Genomic DNA, 11,764 nt, shown 5'->3' on the forward strand with positions numbered 1-11,764 from the left:
AATTATCTGTACCTTATAAAACGTATTATATCTCTAGTATGAGTAGAAAGTATTTCAAGATTACCAAATGTCCGGAAGCATCTCTCGCAACAGCTAATAGGATTATCGTCAGTGACAAGCAAGGTTTATTTATAAATAATATCAGAAACCTATTTCGTTAACTTAGCTTTTTAAAACTATAACGCTTCATGTTACCAAGTATTATCCTCCTCGTATAATTATAATAATGTAGGTGTTTCAAGCTTAAATCTTACATTTTTTTGCGTAAATTCCAGAAATAATATAATTGCTTCGTTCTTTTCAACAAGTTTCTAATTCCAGGTATCAGTGATAAAGCGATAATCAACGTTACAAAAAATAATGGTACGAGCTCTATCCACTCGGTAATCCTCAGTTCTAGAGTTAATCTTGACTATCTCGGACTTACCCTCGTGGACAGACAATGGTTGGAGGTGCCTCTCGACGAACAGGTACTACTCATATTCTAACTTACAGTGTAAATGATTCATTAACTAGTAGTACTTAGTGAAATAATCTGTTTTTAGCACATGCTAATAATTCTAGTTGCCAATTTACATATATAATAGTTTATGCAATCCTTCTTCAATATTATCATATTAAGTATTAAGTTTGTAGTAACTGTGATCATGTTACTATGACAGGTATTGGTGTCGATAGAGAACAGATCCACTAAGAAGCTAGCCTCTATGGTATTACTGTCTGTAGAGTTCCTACAAAAAGCTAAAGCCACTAAGAACCCCTTAAACACAGACGAAATGGCTCAGCAATTTGCAATGAAACACATCGAACAGCCTGTCCAGCTTCATCAAAGAGTAAATAGTTACTTTGAATTATCAAACTTTTGTTTAAATTGCAAAAAAACTCAAAATTAAAAGTTATCAACCTATTTTTAAATGTATACTACTACTATAAACTATAGTGTTGGTTGTAATGGTTATCACTTAAACCCCACAGTTAGTGTTCACTCTGACCAACAACCCTACCCTGGTATTTACCGTAGTTAAGATAAGCACCACTGAGGGGCCACTTGACATGAGCAAGATAGATGAGAACGCTAAAGTTGGCGTCCTTTTCCAAAACACTGAGGTTAGTATGTATTTTGGTAAACAAAGTATTCATTTATATGGGGTATATCCCTTTATATGTAGTATTTTGAAGAGTGTACACTAAATATAATTTCATAACGTTTAATTTTAGAATTTTGCCTGCTCCTTTTAAAAGTTAAATCCACTACAGATAAGGTTTGAGCCAGCCAAGGCCTCTGGTGTACAGCTAAAGGGAAGCGCAGTTGGAACTGAATCAAGTCCAAACGTAATCAATCCCAACTGGGACTTTGCTCAAATGGGTATTGGAGGTCTGAACGATGAGTTTAGTGATATTTTCCGACGAGCCTTTGCTTCCAGGTTGTTTCCTTCTAACATCATCGCTGATTTGGGAATCAAGCACGCCAAAGGTAATTTATATTTTATTTTCGATTAATTATAAGCAGAATATAATTTTTTTAACATTAACAAATTTTTAAACGATAAACAAGTCAACTTTTACATAATAATTTACTGATTTCAGTAGAATAGGTACATATCTTTCCAGTAAAACATTTTCTTATCAGAATCGTCAAATCTCATAAAATTAAAATCTAAGTCTTTTGGATATCAATTTTGCTAGCACCAGATTTCCTTGAAGTAATCAAAAGGACGCTGTAAGCTGTCAAGCGATAAAATATCACCAAAACAAAAAGCCAAATCAAATCACGCTGCAGATAATCGTTCGTATCAAATCCGTAAAAATCCAAAACAATCAAGCCACTGTCAAATCCATGGAAAGTTTCATCAGTCGAGTTGAAGAAGGAATCTTTAAACTCAGTAACAGCAGCTATCTCTACAGCTGGTGCCATCCAACAGAAATACCTCCCTGCTTGTAGGTACGCGGGGATAGTTTGAGGGTTCAAGAAGTTTCCAATAAACAGAGCCATCAGAGAGAAGATCCCCAGGTTTATAGCTTGAGCTCTGGTAAAGTCACGTGCCAGAGCCGCTATTGTCATTCCGTATCCCACCGAGCAGACATCACTTAGAGTGATAGCAGCAGAAGTTATCAGATACTTTGTGAAGGAGCTTTGGAAGCCAACAGCCCAGTAGATGATAGTGGAGTAGATCCAGCCGTGAGCCAAGGTGAAAGGAAGATCCGTTAGATTCTGACTAATAAAGAGAACAGTGGCTGTGTACATGTTCAACTGCTTCTCCTGCATGTAGATTTCTTTGTCCGCTATAAACGCTCTCATCACAGCAAAACCTACAATGCAAGTATGGTTCAAGATAGCCAGGCAGATAACTCCGATCTTACTCACAGATGTCTCAGGATTATCTGGAATTTGGAAGAAAATGACGCTCAGCAGGCCCGCTACGAAGATTGTCTGAAACATCCTCATTTTCCCCAAAGCGAGATGTCTAGCATTTACAACCCCGCTCCGCCACATTACCGCTCTTAGCTGTGCTAGGAATGTTACCTGTCTTGATCCTACTGTCCCACTCATGGCTAGAGCGTCCAGTAGAGATGACACACTGGATGCCTTTGAGACTTTGCCCTCTGTTTGGTACCCCTTACTGGCTTGGCTGCTGTAAAACTTTATCATCCCGTAAGCACCTTCACCGCTGGACAGATCCATCAGATGATCTGCCAAGTTGAAGTGCATGGGACAAGGACTCCCCATCTGCTCCAGGAATGGGGCTATCTCCGACATGGACCCGTGAAGTGCGGTCTGTCCGTAACTCAGCAAAGTCAGTCTGTCACACATCATGAAGATGGCAGATGAGGGCTGGTGTATACTGAGGATGATAGTTCGGCCGTCTTTTGCTAGAGATTTTAGCAGCTTGATGATGGATAGGGCTGTTGACGAATCTAGACCTGATGTGGACTCATCAGCAAAGAGGATAGGCGGGTCAGATATCAACTCAGTTGCTAAAGACAGCCGTTTCTTCTCCCCTCCAGATATCCCGTTCCCAGACACTCCAATAACAGTTCCTTGAGTGTGAAGAAGTCCCACCTTTCTCAACACACTATTGACTTTAGACTTGATATCGTCAGGTCCGAAGCAGTCAGTAGCACGGAGTGCGGCGTGGAACCAGATGTGTTCCCAAACAGTCAGACAACTCAGTAGATGAGGTTCCTGTTCCACATAAGCAGATATCTTACCCATACAGTACTTGGCAGGAGCTCCCTGGACCCTAATGTCCCCCGTACACTTCAAAGTAGCATTCTTACTGTAACCGTACAGACAGTTCAGCAAGGTTGTTTTGCCGGCTCCGCTAGGTCCCATCAGAAAGGACAGTTCCCCGGGCCTTGCTGTTCCTGAGACTCTGTTTAGGATGGTCTTCCTATCTTTTACGGAACTTTTGAAGCAGCAGAAGGGTGATCTCCATTTCTCCACACTTGTTATGATTTCTATCGTTGCTGTTATAGTGTCCCACTCTAGGGACATTTGTCCGAAATCTTTGACCACTGATGATTTACGTCTCCGTCTCCCGCTGCGTCGAGTTGAAGGGACCTGCAGACTGGACCCTGAGTCAGATTTACCAAATTGTTCATACTTAGGGAGAGAATCTGAGTCGGTTAACTTGGACATCTCGAGGTCTTTCAGTGGACCCCAAGACATTCCGAAACTTTATCACAACTAAGAAAATCTATCGAGTAATGAATTTGCTGTTCCATGATTCTCCAATATATTAGGCAGCCGCTATATTAGGTGGCTGGATGCAGAAATTAGTTGCATTATCAGAGACGTTCATTAAATAGCTGGTTTAAGTTACTCGATGGGGTTGAATAAGCGTAGACTAATATCACGATTAAACTGACCCATAAATTGAGATACCTGCGACAAATTTGACTCTGACGCTATCACAATTCCAGGTCACTCCTATCAATTTCTATTTATGTGGAATCACATGCGATCTATGTACGTGGTTCCATGGGAATAACATCCTTTCATTTAGCAAACCTTACCATCGATTGAGGGGTGAAGAATATTTCTGAGTTTCTATAAAAAATTAACGCTACCTCCCTACCCGCAACCAATCAGAAGCACGGGTTTTACAGCACTTAACTATTATAATTACTTCAGGTATTCTGCTGTACGGGCCTCCTGGAACTGGTAAAACTCTAATGGCGAGACAAATTGGAAAAATGTTGAACACAAGAAAACCTAAGATTGTTCAGGTAATTTATCTGTGCTCTTCACCAATATGAACATTTTTTAAATAATTTCAGGCTTACAAGTTACATGAACGCTTTATTAATGTGTCATCCCTGTAATTGTTAATTACCACTGCCCAAGTTTAATTTATCAAATAAACCCAGGGCCCGGAGATTCTAAGTAAGATGGTGGGTGAGAGTGAGGCTAATGTGAGAGCCCTGTTCGCTGAGGCTGAGGCAGAGGAGAGACAGATGGGTGCTAACAGGTTCGTTCAAAAGTTAAAATGAACACCAAATACCACATTATTTATGCTAAATATCTCTGGCCGACTATGTATAGTAGTATGTAGGGGGGGGTGTCACGTCCGTCTATGTCCGCTTGTCTCATAGAATCCAAAAAGGACAGGACATAGGCGGACATAGGCGGACATAGGCGGACATTGGCGGACATAGGCGGACATAGACGGACATAGGCGGACATTGGCGGACATAGACGGACATTAGCGGACATTAATGGACACCTAAATTGCTAAATAAAATGTTCAATTTTTGCTGTTATAGGGGGATCATGTTTTTTGTCCGTTCGGTACCCTATATTTTCAAAACGGACAAAAAATAGAGCGGACAAAAACGGACAAAAATGGACAAAAACGGACAAAATGGAAATAACATTTAGATGCTTCCTCCTCCTACTCTTCCTCCTCCTCCTCCTGGGTCTTCCTGATCTTCCTCAGTCCTCTTCCTCCTCCCCTCCTCAGTCCTCCTCCTACTCCTCCTCCTCGTCCTCAGTCCTCCTCATCAGTCCTCAACAGTCCTCCTCCCCAGTCCTCCTCCTCTTCATCCTCCTCCTCTTCCTCCTCAGTCCTCACTCCTCAGTCCTCCTCCTCATCCTTCTCCTCAGTCCTCCATCCTCCTCCTGAGTCCTCCTCCTGGGTCCTCTTCCTGGGTCCTCCTCTTCATCCTCCTCCTCTTCCTCCTCAGTCCTCAGTCCTTCTCAGTCCTCCTCCTCATCCTTATCCTCAGTCCTCCATCCTCCTCCTCAGTCCTCCCCCAGTCCCCCTCCTCCTCCTATTCAGTCCTCCTCCTCCTCAGTCCTCCTCCTTCTCAATCCTCCTCCTCCTCCTCCTGAGTCCTCCTCCTCCTCCTCCTCCTCTTCCCTCTCAGTCATCCTCCTCAGTCCTCCTCCTCAGTCCTCCTCCTCCTGGGTCCTCCTCCTCCTCCTCTTCATCCTCCTCCTCTTCCTCCTCGGTCCTCAGTCCACCTCCTCATCCTTCTCATCAGTCCTCCTACTCCTCAGTCCTTTCCCAGTCCCCCTCCTTCTCCTCCTCCTATTCAGTCCTCCTCCTCCTCCTCCTCCTCAGTTCTCCTCAGTCCTCCTTCTCATTTCTCCTAAGTCCTCCTCCTGAGTCCTCTTCCTCCTGAGTCCTCCTCCTGAGTCCTCCTCGTCCTCCCTCTCAGTCATCCTCCTCAGTCATCCTCCTCAGCCATCCTCCTCAGCCATCCTCCTCAGTACTCCTCAGTCCTCCTCCTTCTCGGTCATCCTCAGTCCTCCTCCTCCTCCTCCTGGGTCCTCCTCCTCCTCCTCCTCCTCCTCCTGGGTCCTCCTCCTGGGTCTTCCTGATCCTCCCCAGTCCTCTTCCTCCTCCCCTCCTCAGTCCTCCTCCTACTCCTCCTCATCGTCCTCAGTTCTCCTCATCAGTCCTCAACAGTCAACAGTCCTCCTCCTCCCCAGTCCTCCTCCTCCTCCTGGGGCCTTTTCCTGGGTCCTCCTCCTGGGTCCTCCTCCTCCTGGGTCCTCCTTCTCCTCCTCAGTCCTTCTCCTCCTCAGTCCTCTTCCTCCTCTTCCTCCTCCTCCTCCCTCTCAGTCATCCTCCTCATCCATCCTCCTCAGTCCTCCTCCTTCTCAGTCCTCCTGAGTCCTCCTGAGTCCTCCTCCTCCTCAGTCATCCTCCTCAGTTCTCCTCCTCCTCCTCCTAGGTCCTCCTTCTGGGTCCTCCTCCTCCTCCTCCTGGGTCTTCCTGATCCTCCTCCTCCCTCTCAGTCATCCTCCTCAGTCATCCTCCTCAGCCATCCTCCTCAGCCATCCTCCTCAGCCATCCTCCTCAGCCATCCTCCTCAGCCATCCTCCTCAGCCATCCTCCTCAGTACTCTTCAGTACTCTTCAGTCCTCCTCCTTCTCAGTCCTCCTCAGTCCTCCTCCTGAGTCCTCCTCCTCCTGAGTCATCCTCCTCAGTCCTCCTCCTCCTCCTGGGTCCTCCTCCTGGGTCCTCCTCCTGGGTCTTCCTGATCCTCCCCAGTTCTCTTCCTCCTCCCCTCCTCAGTCCTCCTCCTACTCCTCCTCATCGTCCTCAGTTCTCCTCATCAGTCCTCAACAGTCAACAGTCCTCCTCCTCCCCAGTCCTCCTCCTCCTCCTGGGGCCTTTTCCTGGGTCCTCCTCCTGGGTCCTCCTCCTCCTGGGTCCTCCTTCTCCTCCTCAGTCCTTCTCCTCCTCAGTCCTCTTCCTCCTCTTCCTCCTCCTCCTCCCTCTCAGTCATCCTCCTCATCCATCCTCCTCAGTCCTCCTCCTTCTCAGTCCTCCTGAGTCCTCCTGAGTCCTCCTCCTCCTCAGTCATCCTCCTCAGTTCTCCTCCTCCTCCTCCTAGGTCCTCCTTCTGGGTCCTCCTCCTCCTCCTCCTGGGTCTTCCTGATCCTCCTCCTCCCTCTCAGTCATCCTCCTCAGTCATCCTCCTCAGCCATCCTCCTCAGCCATCCTCCTCAGCCATCCTCCTCAGCCATCCTCCTCAGCCATCCTCCTCAGCCATCCTCCTCAGTACTCTTCAGTACTCTTCAGTCCTCCTCCTTCTCAGTCCTCCTCAGTCCTCCTCCTGAGTCCTCCTCCTCCTGAGTCATCCTCCTCAGTCCTCCTCCTCCTCCTGGGTCCTCCTCCTGGGTCCTCCTCCTGGGTCTTCCTGATCCTCCCCAGTTCTCTTCCTCCTCCCCTCCTCAGTCCTCCTCCTACTCCTCGTCCTCAGTCCTCCTCCTGAGTCCTCCTCCTCCTGAGTCATCCTCCTTAGTCCTCCTCATCATCCTCCTGGGTCCTCCTCCTGGGTCTTCCTGATCCTCCCCAGTTCTCTTCCTTCTCCCCTCCTCAGTCCTCCTTCTACTCCTCGTCCTCAGTCCTCCTCATCGTGGAAGACTTTCTAACAGGAAGAACATTTCGCGTCAGGGTTGGATCATCATTTTCTAGAGTGTTTGCTGTAACATCTGGGGTCCCTCAAGGAACCGTGCTGGGCCCCCTGCTCTTCCTGCTCTTCATAAATGATCTCCCTGATGGAATTGAGAGCTTCGTATCACTCTTTGCGGACGATCTTAAGCTAGTAACGAGCACAGCTAAGCACAGTGTTGCACAAGATGATATACTGAAACTCAATGCGTGGGAGAAGGAATGGCTCCTAAGATTCAATGTGAAGGATGGCAAGTGTAAGGTACTACATATTGGGCGTAACAATCCAATGCACGAGTACTTCATGAATGGGGAACGCCTCCCCCAAGTGAAGGCAGAAAAGGATCTTGGAGTTCTAACTACCAGAAACCTGGACTGGAGTGATCATATAGATAAGTCCGTGAAAAAAGCAAAGTCTGTTATAGGCTGGATCAAACGAAGTTTGATCTGCCGTAACAAATTTGTTATGCTAAATGTCTACAGAACTCTAGTTCGACCTCACATCGAATACGCTGTGCAAGTGTGGAATCTACCAGCAGAGCACGGAAACTGGAGGACTATTAAGAAGATAGAAGACGTTCAGAGAGAATTTACACGAATAATCGACGGGATTGGTATCCTACCATACGATGAGAGACTGAGAATCCTCCAGTTAACAACACTACTGGAGCGCCGTATGAGGGGTGATCTTATTGAAACCTTTAAAATAACGACGGGTAAAGTGGACTATGGACAAGATCTTTTCAGGATATCACGTAGCGGTACCAAGATCCTAAAAGATAAAAGAGGAAATCAGGTCCTCAGTAACCGTGTTGCCAATTACTGGAACAAAGTACCAAGTTCGGTTAAAGAAGCCAGTTCAGTAGACGCATTCAAAGCTCGACTTCAATGTTATAAAAATGAACTGATAGCGAGTGGAGCATCGTCAAAGGGTCACTTCTGGGATCTCAGCGAAACCTTGATGTCAAAAATAAATACATGTGAGCATGATTCATATGCACATTTCATGTCTAATAACCCATTGATTGCTAAATACCGAGGAATCAATGTTTCTTGATTGTTAAATTCAGAACTACATGTTAACGTCCTAAAAATAATTAATCATTAAATGTTCCGGATAGGAACATTTTTCTTTTTGATAATATTGTGCGAACTGCAATAGCGTAGAGTGCAGTTGGGTTTCAAGTTTTGTCGAGATGGCCATGTGGCCATAATCCTATTATTATTATTATCATCAGTCCTCAACAGTCCTCCTCCTCCCCAGTCCTCCTCCTCCTCCTGGGGCCTTTTCCTGGGTCCCTATATAATTTGATATAATAAGTTAAAGCTATTAATAGCTTTAGTGTGATTAATAAGTCGTTTGTTTTGTACAAGATTATAATACAAGTTGCAAAAAATTCTCAAAATGTTTGTCCGCTTATGTCCACCAATGTCCGCTAATGTCCACCAATGTCCGTCCGAGTCCGCCTATGTCCGTCCGGGTCCGCCTATGTCCGTCCGAGTCCGCCAATGTCCGTCCGTGTCCGCCCATGTCCCAAAAAACACGTCCGTTGTCTCATAGAATCCAAAAAGGACAGGACATAGGCGGACATAGACGGACATGACACCCCCCCCTATGTAGTAATCTGTTCAGACAATGTATCTGATAGGCTGATAGGCTGATAGACTCTGTAACCACAAAACATTCCAGCGGTCTGCACATGATAATAATGGACGAGTTGGACGCCATCTGTAAGCAGAGAGGTAGCACTAACTCGGGTACAGGGGTACACGACACTGTTGTTAACCAGCTCCTCAGTAAAATAGACGGAGTGGAACAACTTAACAACATTCTCATCATCGGCATGACAAACAGGTTCACTTTTTACAACGGATTATGCATTTTTAAATTTTTTTAAACAGTGAAATATAAGTTATTTCAAGTAAAATGTTAAGCTTGAGTATAGAGAATCGTTATTACATCAACTAAGAATAAGATTTGTACATTTATGTACTCTACACTGACGAATTTATAAACAATGTGTACTTGTCAGGAAAGACATGATAGACGACGCACTGTTGAGACCTGGTCGTCTAGAAATACACATGGAGATATCCCTTCCTAGCGAACAAGGGAGGGTTGAAATCCTTCATATTCACACCGGTAATTACACAATACTAACTCTGGCATAATACCCGGCCCCCTAAATACAGAAATATTTTTATAACCCCCTACTCCCCCCCCCCTGTATTAAGCTCTCACTTTCTGTCAGCTACAATGAAGAAGAGCGGCAGGTTGGACCCGGATGTGAACATTGAGGAGCTAGCAGCTCTGACCAAGAACTTCAGTGGAGCGGAGATAGAGGGTCTAGTGCGGGCTGCGCAGAGCAGCAGTCTTAACTCTTATGTTACTGCAACTAGCAAGGTATAGTGTGCAGTCCGTGTAGTCTTTATAATACATTATAAGGTGCACACTGCACATAAAGCAACTTGATTGTATTGTTCTTACTTTAATCAAGATATTGTATTCATACGGGTAGTGGTATTCGTACACTCTCGGCGAGTGGTGACCTTTCACCACAAAAATGGTTCTACTATCACTGAGTACTGAGTACTACGAACGGTCCTAACTATAACTGATAACTCTTAAGTTAATTCTTCACAAATAACCAAGTGTTGCTCATGCAGGTAGAGATAAATCAGGAGGTTTATAAGCAGCTGAAAGTTAACAGAGGCCACTTTATGCACTCACTGGAGCACGATGTACAGCCAGCCTTCGGCTCCAACCTTGACGATCTTAACGATTATCTGCTCTACGGAATTATACCTTGGAGTCCAGGTAATTTATTTAAAACATTTTGCTTTCTGGAATAGGTCCTGCTGCTCTATTTTACGTCCAATGGACGTTCATGATATGAGCATCTATTCCAATACGTTATGAGAACTTTATGGTACTGTATTTAATTTGTACACTAACAGTTTACACGCAAAATTCTTTACTCCGAGTTAAGTTCTCACCATCTCAGGTATTTCCAAGATCCTCCAAGAAGGAGACCTGTACGGCAAACAAGCAGCGAACAGTGACCGTACTACACTGGTCTCCCTCCTCCTGGAGGGTGAGAACTTCACTGGCAAAACTGCTCTAGCAGTGAAAATAGCCATCAACTCCGGCTTTCCATTCACCAAGATCATAACCCCTGGCAAGTTGGTCGAACTAGCTGACATGGCTAAAATCAGGGCTATCTACAAGATCTTCACTGACGCATACAAATCAGAAGTGAGCTGTGTCATCTTGGACGGGATCGAGTCGCTGATAGAGTACGTGCCCATAGGGATGAGATTCAACATGTCCATGGTGCAGACTATCATGACTCTCATTAAAAACCTCCCTCCTCGAGGGAAGAAGCTCATGATAATAGCCACCACTTCTAACCCAAATCTACTGAAAGATATCGGACTACGACAACACTTTACTCATACCATGACAGTTCCGTTAGTTCAGAGTTCTACTAATCTGATCGAGATTATTGATACGTTACAGGTCTTCACTAAGGAGGAGACTGAGGATCTGAAGAATGAACTGAAGGATGTGAATTTGAGGGTGGGGATCAAGAAGTTGATTGATATTTGCATGACTGCTAAACAGGCAGGGGATTCCGATACAAAGAAAGCAACGTTTATTAATTTATTGAACAGGGCTGGAGGTATTTTGTAACTGACTCGTTTACCAAAATGCTGTATTATTTTTTTTCAAGATCCTATTTTAATTATAATATTTGCAGCTTTAACAGTTTGGAGGCATGACGCACGATGCAATTTTTCGGGTTTCATTATAAATTTCACCAAATTTTAACGGTAAGATTTCCTAATAAGTCGTACCTAGCTGTAGCCTGTTTCAATCTGTAGAAAATAAGCGAGGTAATTAGCTGGATCTAATTGCCGAGTTGGTTTTCAGCTATAAAAGTATATTAACTAAATAATTAGTGAGTGTGAAATTGGACTGGTACTGACTACCAAGCACTAAATGTTGGATTACCTGTATTATAGGCGTCATTTATTTTTAATAATTGAGGTATGATGATATAAGTTAATTCTGAAAACGTAATAAATCTTATAAATATAGTTGTACAAGTGATATCGTTTTTTGGGAATATTGTTCAGTTAATTGAATTTGTTTATTGAAGTTAAATGTTGCTGATTGTTTACAATTATTGTCACTAATATGCATCTCTTAGATATTGTACTTATTTCATTCAATGCTCATTCTTCAATTGTCTGTTTTGTAAGATTCTACCAGGTTTCTAAACCTGTATCATGCATATTTTGACATGATTAAATATCAACTATAATTTAGAAGTCAATTTTATTAAGTTTTC

At 44.3% G+C, this 11,764-nt stretch overlaps 2 protein-coding genes across 2 annotated transcripts; one reads left to right on the forward strand and one right to left on the reverse strand.

Annotated features, from left to right (window-relative positions):
- Window positions 1-38: 38 nt before the first annotated feature.
- LOC134813377 (vesicle-fusing ATPase-like) lies at window positions 39-11,731 on the forward strand. Its single transcript, XM_063821112.1, has 12 exons — window positions 39-123; window positions 322-470; window positions 663-833; window positions 976-1,107; window positions 1,258-1,474; window positions 4,136-4,230; window positions 4,372-4,472; window positions 9,100-9,264; window positions 9,443-9,552; window positions 9,662-9,813; window positions 10,077-10,227; window positions 10,415-11,731. Exons 1-12 carry the CDS (start codon window positions 39-41, stop codon window positions 11,101-11,103), a joined length of 2,217 nt encoding a protein of 738 aa, XP_063677182.1. The 3' UTR covers window positions 11,104-11,731.
- On the reverse strand, window positions 1,658-3,541 carry LOC134812342 (protein white-like). The gene has a single exon (XM_063819732.1). The coding sequence runs from the start codon at window positions 3,494-3,496 to the stop codon at window positions 1,658-1,660; it is 1,839 nt and encodes a 612-aa protein (XP_063675802.1). The 5' UTR covers window positions 3,497-3,541.
- Window positions 11,732-11,764: the final 33 nt, after the last annotated feature.

The sequence above is a fragment of the Bolinopsis microptera genome, chromosome 3, assembly GCF_026151205.1.
Source record: "Bolinopsis microptera isolate Bmic1 chromosome 3, MBARI_Bmic_1.0, whole genome shotgun sequence".
In the NCBI taxonomy this organism is placed as follows: domain Eukaryota; kingdom Metazoa; phylum Ctenophora; class Tentaculata; order Lobata; family Bolinopsidae; genus Bolinopsis; species Bolinopsis microptera.